The 17,293-nt window shown below is 64.1% G+C and overlaps 1 protein-coding gene across 12 annotated transcripts in view; it reads right to left on the bottom strand.

The window, feature by feature from the left end:
• ADGRB1 (adhesion G protein-coupled receptor B1) overlaps positions 1–17,293 on the bottom strand; it is an 82,290-nt gene that overhangs the window by 41,504 nt on the left and 23,493 nt on the right. For 9 of the 12 annotated variants that reach the window (XM_060287480.1, XM_060287483.1, XM_060287490.1 and 6 more), the window contains 14 exons: positions 16,291–16,401; positions 15,768–15,932; positions 15,461–15,624; positions 14,934–15,108; positions 14,461–14,625; positions 14,146–14,247; positions 12,453–12,559; positions 12,047–12,241; positions 11,837–11,905; positions 11,019–11,127; positions 7,641–7,784; positions 7,105–7,180; positions 6,898–7,000; positions 5,973–6,016 (listed from right to left, as the gene is read on the bottom strand). In XM_060287480.1, the coding sequence (XP_060143463.1) occupies positions 5,973–6,016; positions 6,898–7,000; positions 7,105–7,180; positions 7,641–7,784; positions 11,019–11,127; positions 11,837–11,905; positions 12,047–12,241; positions 12,453–12,559; positions 14,146–14,247; positions 14,461–14,625; positions 14,934–15,108; positions 15,461–15,624; positions 15,768–15,932; positions 16,291–16,401 (1,729 nt within the window). Of the gene's footprint in view, positions 1–5,972; positions 6,017–6,897; positions 7,001–7,104; positions 7,181–7,640; positions 7,785–11,018; positions 11,128–11,836; positions 11,906–12,046; positions 12,242–12,452; positions 12,560–14,145; positions 14,248–14,460; positions 14,626–14,933; positions 15,109–15,459; positions 15,625–15,767; positions 15,933–16,290; positions 16,402–17,293 lie in introns of all 12 variants that reach the window. The other 3 variants (XM_060287484.1, XM_060287491.1, XM_060287489.1) reach the window with 1 other exon arrangement.

The raw sequence follows: 17,293 nt of genomic DNA, 5'->3' as shown, positions 1-17,293 counted from the left end.
AGCTGGGAGGAAGGGGACAGGGCTGGGGATGCAGAAAAACAGGCAGAAAGGCCTCCAGGAGCAGGTGGCTTTTGAGGCTGGAGAAGAGCGCACGGGGACCACGGACAAAGGCGCCAAGTGTTCCAGCGGCACCAAAGCGAGGAGTGGCGAGGGGCCCATGGGGCGGCCGGCGGTGGCTGCGGAGCTGGGCTGCCAGCAAGGCAGTGGGGACGCTCACTGTCCCAGGTTCAGAGCACAGCTGCTGTCCCTGGGCCGTGACCTCATGGCTGTCTGTCCCTTCCAGCTCCCAAAGCCGGCAGGGAACACGCAGGCCCAGGGCTCAGACGCCCCTCGAAGAGAGGGCAGGCCCACCGTGGGCCTCTGCCAGCCCCCCTGCTCCCCAAGGACGAAGTAGGGGGCGGCTCAGAGAAGGGACGGGCGCTGGGGAAGGGGCTGGGCTGAGTCCAGAGCAGAGGCTAGGACGGGTGGGTGGTCTCGCCTCTGGGAGCAGCTCTGCACCCCTCCCCCAGCCCCAGCCCCCATCCAGGTGGGGGGAGCAGAGCACGTCTCCCCACCTCCCTCCCGTGCTCACTGGTGACGTGGATCCCGAGGCCCTACCCAGGCCACCAGGGAGGCCTTCTGTGTCGAGCCTTCTCCTACCCCATCCCCCTCCGTGTCCCCCTCTGCCGGCCTCCTCTGCCCCCATCAGGAACCAGCCGGCGTGGGAGAAATTGGGCTGGGAACCGGCTGCTGACAGCGACCTGGGGACCCTGCCAAGACTCCCTTCCGCTTGCCCCCCTCGGCCTGGCCCCTCACCGCCCTCTCCAAGGAAACCAAGGAGGGGGAGGGGCAAGGCTCTTAAAGGGACCAGGACACGTACTTGGGCAAGGACCCCAGGGAGGGGGCTGGGCCTGGGTCCTCAGCGTCCCCCAGGACAGCTGCACCCAGCAGGGCTGGGGGTCGGCACGGGCTGGGAGAGGGCGACCCTGGGCTTGTCACTCTGAGCCCCGGTCCTCAGCCGGACAGAAAGCTTGTGTGAGTAAACGAGAGGGTTCTGAAGGTGCCTGGAGTGGGCTCAGGTTTCGGGAAAGGACCCCACAGACTCTGCGGGAACATCACGCCCTCCACCAGCCTGTCCCAGCATCTGCTCTGCCGGCTCAAGTTACAGAGTAAGGGTGCCAAGCGCCCCAACCCGACTGAAGAGGAGGCTGTTGCAGGACTTCTCAGAGCCTTCATTGACTTGAGTGTGGGCCCAGGAGCACAAGACACAGTGGGCATAGGACCCTGCCCTCCCTGGAGCCCACGCGGGACTGGTATCGGGCAAAACACCTCCCGAAAGAAACGCTGGCGCCGCAGGACGAGCACCGTGGAGCGCGTGTGGCCCAGGCCTGGCCTGGCCTGGCCTGGCCTGACGTCCCCACACCGGGCCTCAGCTACACTATTTCCAAGTGAGGGCGGAGCAAGTGATTCCCGAGGATCTTGCCAGCTCTGACTTTTATGCTCTATGTAACTCTTGTCTGTTTTTAAAAAGGAAACTGCAAAACATTTGCAGCTTCTACCAGTGAGAGATCCAGGGAGCTGTCCTTTCAGAACCACAGAACTTAACTCCAGGGATGTGCTCCTGCCCTTCATCAACCCCGTCACCACCAGCCCATCCTCCCTGCACCCATCCTCCATCCACCCACCCATCCTCCATCCACCCACCCATCCACCCTCCATCCATCCATCCACCTACCGACGCCCCCATCCTCCACCCCCCATCCACCCCTCCATCCCCCTAAACATTGGAGAATTCTGCAAAGTCCCCCTTTCCCTCCTTAACAGCCCTGCTCCCAAGGCCCTCATTGCCACTGGTCAGGCTGGCGTAGGGGTGAGGGGGTGAGGGGGGGGTGGCCTTGAGCCTCGCTGTGAGCAGTCGCCTCGGCTGTAAATGTTGAGTCTGTGTGTGTGTACAGCTGGGGGCGAGGTAGGAGGGGGTCTGCCCTGTGGGTGGAAGCCTCTGACTCAGACTTTCCAAGACGACTGTGTCACATGCTGGACTGTTATGTGTGGCTGGAAGAGGAGGCAGCCCTCCACGCACATGACACGTGAACGACTACACGTGAACATGCGTGATGACTCCAGATGAGACACAGGGTAGGGCTCAGCGTGGGACCAGGGTCAGGGATCAGAGTGTAACTAGGGTCAGGGCTCAGCGTGTGAACAGGGTCAGGGCTCAGAGTGTGACCAGGGTCAGGGCTCAGAGTGTGACCAGCGTCAGGGCTCAGAGTGTGACCAGGGTCAGGGCTCAGAGTGTGACCAGGGCCAGGGCTCAGAGTGTGACCAGGGTCAGGGCTCAGAGTGGGACCAGGGTCAGGGCTCAGAGTGGGACCAGGGTCAGGGCTCAGAGTATGACCAGGGCCAGGGCTCAGAGTGTGACCAGGGTCAGGGCTCAGAGTGTGACCAGGGTCAGGGCTCAGCGTGGGACCAGGGTCAGGGCTCAGTGTGTGACCAGGGCCAGGGCTCAGAGTGTGACCAGGGTCAGGGCTCAGAGTGTGACCAGGGTCAGGGCTCAGCGTGGGACCAGGGTCAGGGCTCAGTGTGTGACCAGGGCCAGGGCTCAGTGTGTGACCAGGGTCAGGGCTCTGAGTGTGACCAGGGTCAGGGCTCAGAGTGTGACCAGGGTCGGGGCTCAGAGTGTGACCAGGGTCGGGGCTCAGCGTGTGACCAGGGTCAGGGCTCAGCGTGTGACCAGGGTCAGGGCTCAGAGTGTGACCAGGATCAGGGTTCAGCAGGTGACCAGGCTCAGGGCTCAGAGTGTGACCAGGCTCAGGGCTCAGCGTGGGACCAGGACAAGGGCTCAGCCTGGGATTGGGAAACTAGGCTCCTTCAGTGACCGGGGCCCAGTCATGGGTCAGAGATCACTACTTCTCAGCTGATGGTCACTGACGGCTCTCACCCCCCACTGGCACGCCCCCCACACACAGAATTCTGCAGACACGTGAGACCCTTTCTCATCCAAACACACACAAACACAAGCCCACACCAGCACAGACCTGATCCCTGGGCACACTGGTGGAAACAGACCTGGGGCCCTGTCCCTGGTCCCCATTTCAGGTCACCTGGGAAACCCTTGGCTCCTTTGAGCCCATTTATGTGAGAAGTGGCCCCGCCCTGCGGTGGAAGGAGGTGCTGTCCCGCACAGAGCATGGGGGGAGGGCGGGGGAGGGGACAGAGCCAGCCCCCCTCTCCCGTGGCCCCCTCCCCCACTGTCAGCCTCTGGGTCCCAGGCTGTCCAGTCTGCATCAGATGCCTCGTCCCCACTCTGAGCTGGACCACAGTCCTTCTGGAGCCTCAGATTCCCCAGCGGTAACAGGAACAGTCAGCAGGGCTCCCAGGGCTGCACCCAGAACTGAACAGGGAGCTTGTGGGCAAAATGCACTTCAGGGGGCTTCAAACACAGCACAGCTGTTGCCACCTTCCCACTGTGCTCGGGGCCCTGGAGCGAGGTGCAGAGAGCTTAACAATCCCATCTATCCAGAGGTGACCAGTGGTGGGCAAAGCAGGCCTGGGGCAGTGGGTGGGCTCCCCACACCTGAGAGAGGAAGGGCAAGTGGAGGCCACGGCCAGGGGTGAGCACCCCATGGACCTGGCCGCTGTCCTTTCCCCCACTCTGCTCTCACACGCAAGCAGGCAGACTCCGCCACGGGGATGGAAGGCTGAGGCTTCTGGAGGGTGGAATCTGCCCCAGACTATGCAGCCCCAAAGGACAGTGAACTTGACACTGGGCTGGCCAGACCTCTCACGACCTGCTGCCCTGGGAGAGCAAAGGGGACGGGTCCACCTCTCTGGAAAGCAACTTACTACCAAGACCTTGAAATGGTCTGGGGGACTCGAAGACAAGCAAACAAAGAGAAACGTGAGCCGCGCTGTCCAAGCGAGGATGCTGGGCCGCTGGGTGAACCGGGCACCGCCGGGGAGCTGCGGGCAGCCTTTGAACAGCCTGTTGGGAGGGTTTCTGGGCTGTGGGGAGGGGCCTGTGCTGACATCAGGGATGGACTGCAGCCGCTGCACAACCTCCCACGACGGCCAGGGGGTCCAGCCTGGGTACTGTGAGAACGTGGGCCCTCTTTCTTGTTTTTTCTTTTTTCACCCTTTTCTGTTCTGATACCCCATTTTGTACAAAGAGTTTATGCCGCTTGCGAAATCCAGAGAAAAACAGTCGACGACAACCAAAGCCAGAAGGCCAGTTTCCCAGGGTTCCAGGGCCCGCCCCAGCTCTCCCCCAGCCCAGCTCCCGGCCCCAGACCCTGTCCTCACACCCTCAGAGCCAGAGTGGGAAATGGCAGTGCAGTCTGCCCTATGGCCCTGCACACTCCCTGCACACACAGAGCCTTTGCACTGCCTGTTCCTTCTGCCAAAATGCTTGTCCCCAGACACCCATGTGTACAGTGCTGTGTCAGGCCTCTGCTCAAACACCACCCTAGAGAGGTTTCTGTGAACCTGCTCCGAAAGGCACCTCGCCCCACCTGCCACTAGATCCACTGCCTCCACTTCTTGGCACGTGGCACGCCCTGACAGTTTCACAGGGATCTATACGTTCCTAATTTCCTGTTCCTACTCATCAGGCACAGGAGGAGGCTGAGGGCCAGGACCTTGTAGAGGAGTGCCTTCTCAGTGGTCAGTAATCACTGGGGGATAGGTGGGTGGGTGGATGGGTGGGTGGATGGATGGATGGATGGGGGGGTGGATGGATGGGGGGTGGATGGGTGGATGAGTGAGTGGATAGGTAGATAGGTGGGTGGGAGGATAGGTAAGTGGGTAGATAGACGGATAGAAGGGTGGGTGGGTGGATGGATAGATGGATGGATAGATGAATGGGGGATGGGTGGATGGATGGGTGGGTGGAGGATGGATGGATACATGATGATCACATCCCTCCCCAACAGTTCCCATAGTTCCTGACACACTGTCCCTACAAACTGGCCCCATGGCCCTTGCAGCCTCCCTGCAGCCCTGCACCTCTCTAACTGCCTGTTCTTCCTGGCCACGGCCCGTGTTCCCCCTGTACCTTCCGACCTCCACACTTCTGCTCAAACTGTGCTTCTGCCCGAGACCCCTCCCTCACGTTCTCTTCAGGGAAAAGGTGTCCTCCTTGAGTGCCAGCCACTCCGGGAGCCCCCCCTGACCTCCCGGGACGCACCTCCGTCACTGCACTGCCCATAGTACGAGGGACTCGCCGCATGTACCCCCTGGCCCGGGTGCTGGCCTGGGGACTGGCGGTGCCAGGGCTGAGGGAGGCGGGTGGTAACAATGACACGCAGCTCTCTGACTACCCCTTGGGGGGAAGGCCCAGCCCTCCCCAGGCCCACCTGGCCCGTCAGGAGCCAGACGTTAAGCTCTCTCCTGCCCGGTCTCCCCAGATTCTGACCCTCCTCCCCTCTGAGGGCCGCCCCCACTTTAGGGCCTTTGCAAACTCTTCCCTGTGAGTACACGAGACCCCACCCACCTTTCCCTCTGCCTCCTTGTGTCTGGGAGGACACCCTGCTCTGGGTGCCCACACGGCCCCGTGACCCCGAATCACAGTCCGGCCAGTCCAGACCAATGCCCCGCGCCCACCTGTACTCTCCGCACTGTGCGCAGGCCTGCGCCACGTGCCGCACAGGAAACTGGGCCCGGGACCCCAGAAGCCCCCGCCTCTGCTTCCTCTCTGACCCCTCTGGGTGTCACCCAGCTGCCCCGGTCAGTGGCGGCGCTCCTGGTCCGGGGGACTTCCACACCCCTCGGGACCCCTGACCGTGGACTTCCCTGGGAAGAGTGTGAGGCCGGCTGGGTGGGCCCCCTGCTGCCTCAGAGCCTGAACTAGGCGGGGAGAGACCGTGCTTGACAGACGGGGTCGGGGGGACGGTCGGAAGCCCGGAACCCGAAGCCCGTGTCCCTCCCCTACTGGGTCAGCCTCCTCCCCCATCCGCCCACCAAGTCGGGCCGAGGCCACAAAGCCCAGATGAACTTACACATCCGTCTCATCCCACAGGATACAGGTCTGGTTGGTGGTGCCCTGGAGAGAGGGGAGGGGTCAGGCCACCTGCCGCCCTATGAGCCGCACCCGAGGGTCACTGTGGGGTCCACCCGTGGGCGTGCCAGGCGCCCTCCCTCCGCTGTTCCCCAGAGACAGAGTTTTAGGAGGAGGAACTGAGGCCCAGAGCAGGGAGGGGACTGGCTCAGCCCCTAGCCCTGCTGTGTGGCTTTGGGTATCTTCTGTCCCCACTCTGAGCAGAGCTGGGCAGCAGTGGCCGAAGCCCAACTCTAGGCGCCCCGCTGACCAGTCCAGCTGAACGCAAAACGGGCTAACGCCGAAAGCCTGGGGCCGGGGGCACAGGTGGGGCTCAGCAGACACCCCCGTCCCGAGGGCTGCGGTGCGGTGACAGCAGGGTTCCCACTTGTAAGGGAGGGAAGCCAAGGCACAGAGAGGCTGAGCAAAGCCCCAAGGCCTCACAGCGGGAAAGGCAGGCCCGGCTCTTCCCACACCCTGGCCCGGCGCCGCCCTGTCCTGGCTGGGTAACCGGGGCGGCTCCCGGCGCTCGGCTGGTCCCAGGGCTTCGTGGCGCCGGCAGCTCTGAGGCCGGAGGGAAAGCCCCGAGGAGCAGGGTGTAGAGGGTCCGTGAGGCCGGGGCAGGTGCGTTTCTCAGCAGAGGACGACTCTCTCTTCCCCGAGGGAACGGCCAGGCCGACGGGGCTGGGTTGAGCTCCCACACGGCCCTGCTGGGTGACCCTGGGCAAGTCCCCGCAGCTCTGCCAGCCTGCACCCCCACCTGTCACTCGGGCGTAAAGGAGCTCTCCCTCAAGGCTGACGCGAGGTGGGGATGTGTGAGCACGCACCACACGTGGGATCAGGCAGAGGGGCACGCGCACGCAGACGTGCACACGGAGGGCACTCACGTTGTACATGTGGGCGAACTCGATCTCCAGGGGTGTGAGCAGGGAGCGGGGAGGGGGCTTCACGGTCACCGAGATGACCTTGGAGTTCAGGACGGTCGTGTTCCTGGGGGAGAGCCGGCGGGCCGTGTCGGGGTCGGGAGCCCTGCGCCCTCACCTCCCCCAGGCCTGGCCTCCCTGACCCCCACCCCGCGTGCCCGCGGTGCCCACCTCTGCAGCGCCAGGAAGCTGCCCAGGTTTCTGTAGAGCACGGTGCCCACCACGAACACGGACGAGTCATCAGCCTCTGGAAGAGAGCACCGCGGTCACCCTCCTCCCGGCCACCCACAAACCGGGACGCTGCTTGGGCAAGGGGAGTGTGTTTCCCCCCACCGACTGTGGACGCAGCACTGCCTGGAGCTGGGGGGACTGCCTGGGTCCCCCTGAGTGACTCCTGAGACCCGGGGGCTGGCAGGGCACAGTTCATCTTCCTGGGAACCAGAGTCACCTTCTGTGTGACCCAGGCAAGACCCTCTCCCTCCCTGTGGTGAGGGCGTCCATTGGTCCATTCAGCCAAGATTGCCTGGGAGTCTCCCAACACAGGGAGGGCAGGGAGGGCTTCCTGGAGGAGGGGGCAACCTGGGGAACACTGAGAAGAAACGGACGCCACCCTAGCTCTTGAAGCAGCAGGGCAGACTCCAGAAGGAACTTCCTGGGAGGTAGTCTCGGACTCTGGGGGGCCCCTCCCACACCCCGAGGCTCCTCACCTGCCAGCCCCGTGGAGAAGACGCTCTTGGACACAGTGACCCTGTCCTCTGGCACCTTGGCCCAGTCGCCCGTGGCCCGCCAGCCCTTCATAGGGAAGCTGATGTCCGTGGCTCCGCTGGCCGGGAGCTTGTGGATGCTGAGAACTGGGGTTCGGGAGGGAGTGAGAGATGACAGAGACGAAGGGAGACAGACACAGTGAGACGCAAAGCCGGTTCACGAGAGGAGCCTCGGCCCTGGGACGGGGAGTGGGCCCCGGAGCCCAGGACCATGACACGCGGGTGCTCCCGGCTCAGAGTGGGTGCAGCGCGCATGGGGCCACCCAGCCAGGCGGGAGCCTGACACCAGCCTCCCCATGAGGTCCAGGGCCCGGGCGGCTTCCTGGTTCCTTCCAAGCCCTCAAATGACACTCCCACCCCAGCAGGAGCCCTATGGCCCTTATGAGGACCCAGGCCTGGACCCAGTCCCCGTGGCCCCAGAGGTGCCAGAGACGGGTTCTGCGGGCAGGTCTGCGGCCACAGAGGGACCCACAGGGCGTGGTGTCCACCTTGGTGCCCCTCCCTGGGACACTGGAGCCCAGCCCTCCCCCTTCGGGCTCTGCTCTGTAACAGGGACAGGGACAGATCCCCCCTCACAGGGCCGGGACTGTAAAGGGGCCAACAGATGGACCAAGGTGGAGTGGGGACCCGGGAAGGAAGGTGCTGGGTGTGGGGAAGGGCTCCACTCAGGGTGGAGGGGGACGGGCTGCGGGGACACAGCACGTACGGGGAGAGGCCAGGGCAGGGAGAGCTGGCAGCGTGTAGCTGTTTCTCCCGAGCTCTCCCTGTGGGCGCCTGGCAGGCCTCCTGAAGACACCAGCCCCAGCGGGCTCTGTCCAGCCCCGCCCCAGGCTTCCCAGAGGTGGAGCGGCAGACGGGCCTGGGAGGACAGGAGGGGGTGGGGTGGGGGCCCATCGTCTCTGAGCCCCTTCATTCCAGGCCCACTCACTCCAGGCAGACACTGCTCCCCTCACCCAGCACCCACGGCCTGGGTCGGGGTCTGCACCGGGGCGGCCTTAGGGGTAGGGGGAAGGGGTAGGGGCTTAGGAACCAACAGCCTCACCTGCCCGCTGTCACCTGGCCTTCCCCCAACCCTGGGGCCTCTTCCCCAGCAAAACCCCACTGACCAGCGGATGCCCACCTCCATACCTTTGCTTGTGCAGCGCCTGCCCGCACTCCTGTACCCCTCCAGGCCTGGCTTACCCGGCCGTGCCCCCTCCCCCACTGGCCGTGCCCTCCCTGCACCTGTGTGGTCAGCTCTGGGGCCCAGGGCACCTTCCCTGCAAGAGGGACGGGCGGCCCTCTCTGGGCGTCCAGCCCAGCACATGGCTGGCCCTCTGTGGCTGAGGTCCTCACCAAGGACAGAACAAATAAGCAAATTCATCCGCGCCACACGCTTCCGAACCCCAACCATGTGCCTGGGACTGTTGTAACGCTGAGGATGCAGAGGAAAGCGAGACCCTCTCCCAGAGCTGACAGGGAGCGGAGGAAACAGACAGTGACCAAGTAGAGAAGAAATAGATGGACTGTGGTCTGTTGGGCAGTGATGACCCCGGGGTGGGGCACTTCCAAACAAGGTGGTCAGGAAGTCCTCCCTGAGGAGTGGCCTCTGGAGGCCCCTGGAGGAGGTTAGGCTGCTTGGATTCCTGGGGCAAGTGTTCCAGCAGCAGGGCGTAGGGAGCGTATGATGTGTAGGGTGCGTGGGGTGTACAGGGCCTATGGGTGCGCAGGGTGCGTGGGGTGTGTGAGTATATGCGTGGGGTATAGGGGGTGAATGGGGGTGCATGGAGTGCACGGTGTGCGGGGTGCGTGGGGCGCACGGGGTGTAGGGTACACGGGTATGTGAGTATATGACGGGTGTAGGGGGTGAATTGGGGGTGTAGGGTACACAGGGTGCATGGGGTGCACGATGTGTGGGGTGTGTAGGCGTGTGGGGTACACGGGTGTGTGAGTATATGGGGGGGCTAGGGGGTGATCGGGGGTGTGAGGGTGCGTGGGGTGGGATGGCTAGTGAGGACTAATGGGAAGGACTCCAGGGCCTCCTTTGGTGACAAAGGGTGGGCCCTGAGCGCCCCTCCAGGGACCACGGGCGGGGCTGGGCGGCTGGGGAACCAGACTCCACAGTGAGGTCCTGGGCCAGGGGGGCTGAGAGCTGCAGTAGCCACCCGGTCCCATGCCCGCTCACGCAAGGCTGCATGAAAGCCCTCCCCTCTCTGGGCCACTCCCATCTCACCGTGAAGAAAGGCCCAGTCAGCCCAGCGAGGGAGGGAAGGAAGGCAAGGAAGTCCCAGCCGGCCTGGTGCCACCACTGATCCCACCTGCCAGGTGACCTCCATTAGCACCTGACCCCCAGGCCCGAGTCTCCCCACCTGCGAGATGACGGCTGTCCCTGATCCCCTGGCCTCAGAGGTCTCCCCAGCTCTGGGGTCCTGAGCCCTAAGGCAGAAAGGCAGGGCCAGCCAGCACTCTGGGAGCCCGCAGTTTAGCAAACGTTTGTCCTGGCCCAGGCAGGTCCCCAGGTGTGTGCTAAGGCAGCACAGCTGAGCTAGGGTACGTCACTAGAGGCCCGAGTGTCTCTGCAAGGGATGTGACAATCTCCCTCCTTGGTGCTGTCAGGACCACAGCCGGGTCCAGCGCCCACTCCTGGGTTCCCCACCGTGAGGAGGAACCCTGACAATGGAGACTGTCGGGGGAGGCACCCCAAAACAGGGAGGACTTGACAAATGAGGCCCAAAAGAGCTATTTAAGAGGACGCGGATGACAATCGTTAAATGTAACTGCTCTAGTATTTGTGCCGACGGTCGCCACCGAGCTCTCAGGTCCCGGCCCACTTACTGCTCCTTCGGACCCACAAGGCCAGCGCCCCTGCCTTCCCATCAGAGAGAGTCGCTCAGTGCCACGGAGCTGGGTGGAGCCAGGCCCCTGTGACGAGGCACTTCGGGGAGCGGAGGACCACGGAGTCCTGCCTTCAAGGTCCCTGCACTGGGGGCCCCAGGGCGGGGTGGGGACAAGTACAAGTGGGCCCCCAGCCCCAGGGAGGTGGAAGCAAGGGACTGGCTGTGGCTGGGACTTCCTGGTGTGTCCCACAATTCGAGCTCTCCAGGACCTTGTATGGGTCTGAGAGCCCCTACACCGACCCCCTCCCGGGGTCACATCAGACCATCATCAGAAGACTCGGGTCTGTGCACCTGAGGATACAGAGGTCATCTTAGAACCCGGCCCGGGGGTCCTGCAGGAGGCACCTGGCGCTGCTTGTTTATAGACAAGGAGACTGACCGAACCGCCCTGCCCATGACTGCGGGGCAGGGGCCTGGAGGTCGGCGCAGCGAGGGCTGGGCTTACCCAGGTTGTCTGTCACCTGGTACGCGTCCCGCAAGTCCTTCATGCGGAAGCCGATGACGTCCACGAAGTCCTCCACCAGCCGGAACAGCTCCTTGGCGTTGGGGCCCATCTGGAGGGGAGGCGGGGGTCAGGGACATAGCGGGGAGCAGCCGCGCCGAGAACGCCGACAACCGGAGCTCAGGGTCCGCAAAGACCCCTGCGCCCCAGCAGGGACACGCCCTCTCACTGCTCTGCCTCCGCCGGCCTCCTTCCCTCGTCTGTTCCCTCCTCATCAGGGTCCTGTCGGTCACTCCCTAGCCCCGCAGGGCTCTGGACCTGACTTGGGAAGCAGACGGGGACCTGAGTCTCCATCGCCACTGTGTGCACGGGAACCCTGAGCCCAGACGGGCCGCTGCGCTCCAGCCCGGTGGCCAGGGGTCCAGCTGGGAGGAGAGCGGAGGGTCTCCGGCCACTGCGGTCCCCACTCCGGGTGCTGCCCTGGGCACAGGAGTATTGGCAGGTTCCAGGTCAGCCTGGGAGGAAGGGAGGCGGACCAATTTCTCCAGATGAGAAAACGCCACGTCCCGGTGTGTACCCCACGGCCAACACGTTTTCTCATGCCCCTCCCCAAGCCCCGCGTGGTGCGTCCTCTGACGGGCGGGGAAGCCGAGGCCCGGAAGGATAAGTGACGTCCTCAAAGTCACGAGACTGTCAGAGGCTGTGCTGGGATTTGAACCCAAGACCCCACCCTGAGCTGGCCTGGGGCTCAGGGAGCCACCAGAGAGGCCCGCGCCCATCCTGCTGCTCTGGCCGCAAGGGTCCCGGACTGGCATCCCTACCAGCTGGGCCTCCTCCCACTTGTCCCGGTTCTCCTCCGCCAGCAGGTTGCTGATGATCTGGACAAAGTTCTGAAAGGAAGAGGGAGAAAGGCCAGTGAGCAGAGGATGAGGCACAGAATCACGGCCCAGACGTGACCAGGGTCAGGGCTCCATCTGCGGTCAGGGCTCGGTCTAACGCTGGGGGGGAGGACCGCCCTCCTGGGCGCCCACCTGTACATCCCCCGGGGTGGGGCTGTAGTACGCCCTCCGGAAGATCTCTGTCATGTTCCTCAGGACATCGATGGTGGAGAGCAGGTCCCCGCTGTAGCTGGTCCCGTCCTGGGAGATCTCTACCAGTGTCTGGATGACCTCGGAGACCCCCTCTCCGGGCAGCCCGCGCTGAGCCTTTGCCAGGTGCTCCCGGGTCTGGGGAGGTGGAGGGTATGAGTGCCATGATTCTGCAGGTACCAAGGACCTCCCATGCCCAGAGGGTCCTCTGCAGCCCGCAGCCAGTGGCCATGGCTGACTCACGTCCACAGGGTGTGCCACTGGGGACACAGGGCTATGTCTGAGGACGGAGGGCAGAGGCGAGCCCTGGAGTGACGGGTGGGGCGGGAGACCCCGGGGCCGGCCTCACCATCATCTGGATGTTCCGGTAGTCGATGGAGACACAGCGGATGTAGGTGGGGGGCTCCCAGTAGGCGATGCCCACCTCGTCCAGCTCACAGCGTCGCAGGATGAGGCCTGCGGAGACGGTGGGTCAGCTCCGTCTCCCACTTCTCTGGTAGATGCCCGTGTCCCGGGTGGGCGGCCCACCCCCGGCTCCCAGGCACAAGCCCCTCTGGATGAGACCCTGCAGCCCTAGGGGCAGGCACTCGCCTGTGGCCTCATTCCAAGAGCAGAGCTGGCGTGGGGGCCAGGCATCCCTTAGTTTCTTTCACTCAAAACATTTCTTTTTTTAAGTGTTTGTTTGTTTGTTGCTTTGTTTTGTTTTGTTTGGCCGTGTGGCTTGTGGGATTTTAACTCCCCAACCAGGGATTGAACCCCGGCCCTCAGCAACGAGAGCTCGGAGTCCTAACCACTGGACCGCCAGGGAATTCCCTCACTCGAAGCATTTCTGAGCAGACGCCACAGGCCAAGCACTGGCACCTGGCAGGAGCCAAACCTGCAGGCATCCCACCGGCGTGGAGGCAGAGCCCTGGGCCGAGTGAGGGGCTTCAGTGTCCAGCCCAGGGCCTCTCCTCGGGCCCCTTCCTATCCAGAGCCCCAGGGAGAACCCAACGGCCCGGCCCCTGCCTAGCTCCACCCCTGGGATCAGGGGGCCCCCGATGGCCCGGGTGTGCTGCGGACACTGGGCAGCCTCGGGTCTGACTGGCATCAGGTGTCGACGGCCTGGAACACAGGCACAGCCTATGACTCAGAACTTACTCCCAGGGAGCCAGGCACAGCTGTGCACACACAGCGGTGATGACCTTAGGGAACTGCCACAACCCTGTCACCCAACAGGAGCCACGGGGCAGGACAGGACACCACACCTGCTGCACAGCATGGCTTAGAGTCCAGACGAGAGGCCGCACATGCAGACAAGAGGCCAGGGGAGTCACACCAGTCCGTGACGTGTATTTATGCATTTGGCTTCCCTGTGTTTGTAAGACGCTACCCAGAACATGTATTATTCTGGGTAGGGGGGCTACAACCACAGCTGGAAATACACAGCCTCTACCACGTGGACCAGCCCTGTCGGGTGGTGGGGAACTCAAAACACACTTGTTTTACAGAAGGAAAACCAAAGTTCAGAGAGGTTAAGTCACTTCCCGGATGTCACAGAGCAAACAGGGGTACAAAACTGCATGTACTCCTCAGATAAGAGGGGCAAAGAAAACCAAGCCAAGCTTGATGCGTCCGGCCCCTTCTGGGAGCCCACCCTGCTTCTTCCACACCTCCCATCACTCCACAGGGCTGCACGGGGATTAAGATGACCGTGTTCAAAGCCAATTTCCTACTTAATGGCCCCCAAGCCCAGGGCAAGTGTGTTAATTCCTCTGTGCCTCAGTTTCCCACGTGTAAATGGGTGACTTTGTGGGACATCGCACTAAAGGGCTTCATGCTGGCGCTGGCTCCTGGTGAGCTCTCAGGACGCGGCGGCCCCGGACCCCCGCCTGTACTGTGCCAGCCTCTGTGTGCACAGGGCTGCCTGGGCAGGGTCTGGGTCACGTGCCCTGAGCTGACAGCTCCGTGGGCGGGCCTGAAGGGGCATCTCGGTGCCTCCCCTGCACCTCTGTGAGGAGAGGACAAGAGCCCCGCACAACACCTGCCCCACCGGCCCTCACCTGTGGCGTTGCGAGGACACCGCACTGCAGCCACCTCTCCGGCCGGGGTCTCCTTCCAGATCACAGTGCCCAAGCTGTCCTCAGCGCAGATCTCATGCGGCTCTGCCAAGGGGCTAGACACGTGAGTGGGGGTGGGGCACGGGGGGCGGGCCGAGACCTGGCAACAGGGTCAGGAAGGCCAAGGCCCTTGCGAGACATCTACCCTCACGAGGGGGAGTCCTTCCCCAGCAGAACTAAGCTCCAAGCTCCCTCCCCCGCCACTCAGGAGGCCCCTCCCCAGAGTCCAGCGGTGGGGTGGGAGTGCGGGACGCTCACCGGGACACCGCTGGGCACTGCACTGCCGGTATTCATCTTGTGGGCCCCGGCAGGCTGCTCCCCCGAAGAAGGGCCCCAAGCAGGCGCGCTCCCGCCGCTGCGTGCCACCTCCACACGTGACGCTGCAGCCGCCCCACGGCGTCCAGGCCTGCCACTTCCCGTCCACTGTGGGACACGGCCATGCACAGAGCCATGAGAATGGGGGTGAGGAGGGTGCGGACACAGGGACGCAGGGGCAGGAAGCCACGAGGAGAAAGAAGTCGAGACCCAGGGCGGGGAAGCCAGAGCCCAGACTGATACAGGATCAGACAAATGCCTCCTGTGCACTGGTCCCTCACGGTCACCCCCCCGCCCCCCACACCCCCAGGGCCGTGTACAAGGGCCCACCAGGAGCCCCCCGAGGTCTCACCCCTCCCGAGTGGCTCACGCCCACCAGATCCCCCCACCCGCAGGCCCTGGAGCATGGCCCTGACCTGGACACTGCTGCAGGAAGCAGTCTCGCGTTTCCACCCAGTGGCCCTGGCACTCGGCGCCCCCGTACGAAGGCCCGTTGCACTCGCGCGTGCGCTGCTGCCGGCCCTGAGAGCAGCTGGCGGAGCACGAGCTCCAGCTTGACCACTCATTCCAGTTTCCATCCACTGCCCGGCCCAGGGGAGGAAGGGGACAGGAAGGCAGCGTGAACACCCAGGGCCCACACCCAGCCTGGGGCACAGGTGTGAACACCCCACAGGTGTGCCCCCCCCCACGAAGTCTGAGGCATGGGTGTGACACCCAAGAGGGCCCATCACCCCAACGCCCACGGTACGCGAGTGAGAACGCCCCAAGGTCTCCAACCTTCAGCCTGATCACAGCCTGAGCTTCCAATCTGAGCCCCCTAGCAGGTGGGTCTGAGCGGGCAAAGCGGGGCTCCCAGGGCAGGGCTGGCCGGTGGCCCACTGGGCCCTTCCCTTCCCTTCCCGCCCCTGTCCCACCTCACCCAGCGCCCTCCCTCTCACCTACCAGGGCACAGAGCGATGTTGCAGAACTTGGTTTGCTTCTCCGGGCCCTCACAGGGGTTGCCTCCAAACTGGGGTGGCCTGCAGGTGCGCGTGCGGTCCCGGAAGCCGCGGCCGCAGGTGCTGGAGCACAGGCTCCAAGGCGACCACTCGTCCCAGGCGCCATGCACTACGGAAGGAACAAAGCACTCTGCGACCCCTGTCTGCCCGAGCCCGCAGCCCGGTCGCCCGCCCCTGATGCCCCGCCCTCTGACCCGGACGCCCCGCCCCCTGCTCCTGTTATTCCCCCGCCCCCCACGGCGCGCCGCCCACCTGGACACACAGCGGAGTTGTTGCACAGCCGCTGCTCCCGCAGGGGCCCGCTGCACTGCGTGCTGTAGGAGGACGACACACAGAAGCGCGTGCGAGTCTGCCAGCCCTCACCGCAGGTGCTGGAGCACACGCTCCACGGGGACCACTCCTCGGCCGCGGGGTCACCTGTGGGCCCAGACCTACAGCATCACAGGCCTGCTGCTGCCCCTGCACCCGAGCTACGGTCAGACCGTCGTCAGGCGGCCGCAGCAAAGCCCTTGAGCACCCCACCCGTTTTTTATTCTCGACAGTCCCCTTCTCCTCACACCACTTCCCCTAAATCCAGTGTGCCTGGAGACAAGAGCCTGGCACCTGAGAGGTTAGTCTAATTATGGAAAATTATTACAGTCATTACTTAGAAGCAACAGCAATTAATAACGTATAGTACTTGCCCAAAGACCTAGTCCCCTGAAACCAACTTTCCCCACTTCCCAGGGTTTTAGTGCATTTGCGTTGTCAGCCCCGCCCAGCCGCTGCCACTCACCTGTCTGCGGGGCAGGAAACCCAAACTGCTGCAGCTCGTCTCCCAGCTCCTCGCGCCGCCGGGCATCCGTGGACCGCAGGGACTGGCTCCGGGAGTTGGTGCGCCCGGCGGCTGCAGGGCGGGTTCAGGTAAGCGTCCAGGCCGTGGCCTGCAGCCCCCGCCCTGCAGCTCTAGAGGGGCGCTCTCGGCCCTTGGTCCCTCGGTCCCCAGCCGCAGCGGGGTCCGGGCTTGTCAGCACCAGGGCCACTTGGCCGCACCGGACAGGTGGGAAACTCGGGACCAGGGCACCCTGGCCTGGCGCCAATCCCTGTCTGGTCCAGTCTCCCCTGCCCTGCGCCCCTCCCTCTCTTCCTCCGGGGCCCGCAGGAGTCACCTGCGGGTCAGCACGTCTGAATGGCTACTGCTCTCCGCTGCTGAGCATCCCGGCAGCGATCCTGCCCCCCGCGGCCCAGCCCCGACACCCCAGGGCCCTCTCCAGGCTTCGGAGATGAGCTCCTCTCCCCAGGAAAGTTCGTCGGGGAAAAAACAACCCGAAAAATGACAATCTCATTATAACTTGATTTAATTTTATGGAAGCAGCTAAAATATGCATGAGGTCATTAGAGAGCCTTATTAAAGAAATACATCCTGGAGGCAGCATCCGGCTGGGACAGTCGGGTCTGGCCAGGGCTAGGGATGGCGGTGGCGGAACAAGCCCCTCAGCCGGCTTTCCACGTGCACCCCAGAATTCCCAATCCACAGTTGCTAAGAAAGGCCCATCCAGTCCTAACACCGGGTCCCACCCTTCCTCCTGGGACCTTACTTCTACTGGTCCCGCCCCTGGAAGGCTCCACCCTCTGACCCCGCCCCTGTCCCAGGTCCCGCCCCTCGTAGCCCAGGCCTTGCCTGGCCCGGCCCCGCCCCGAGCGCCCTCCCTCCCTCCCTCACCTGGCCAGGCCCTGCCCGCCCCTCCCCGCCCTTTTCCCCGCCCGGCCCGGCCCAGTCCGGGTTCCTGCCTCCACCT

This window comes from Globicephala melas, chromosome 17 (genome assembly GCF_963455315.2).
Source record: "Globicephala melas chromosome 17, mGloMel1.2, whole genome shotgun sequence".
Classification (NCBI taxonomy): domain Eukaryota; kingdom Metazoa; phylum Chordata; class Mammalia; order Artiodactyla; family Delphinidae; genus Globicephala; species Globicephala melas.
This window is presented reverse-complemented; position numbering and strand designations above follow the sequence as displayed.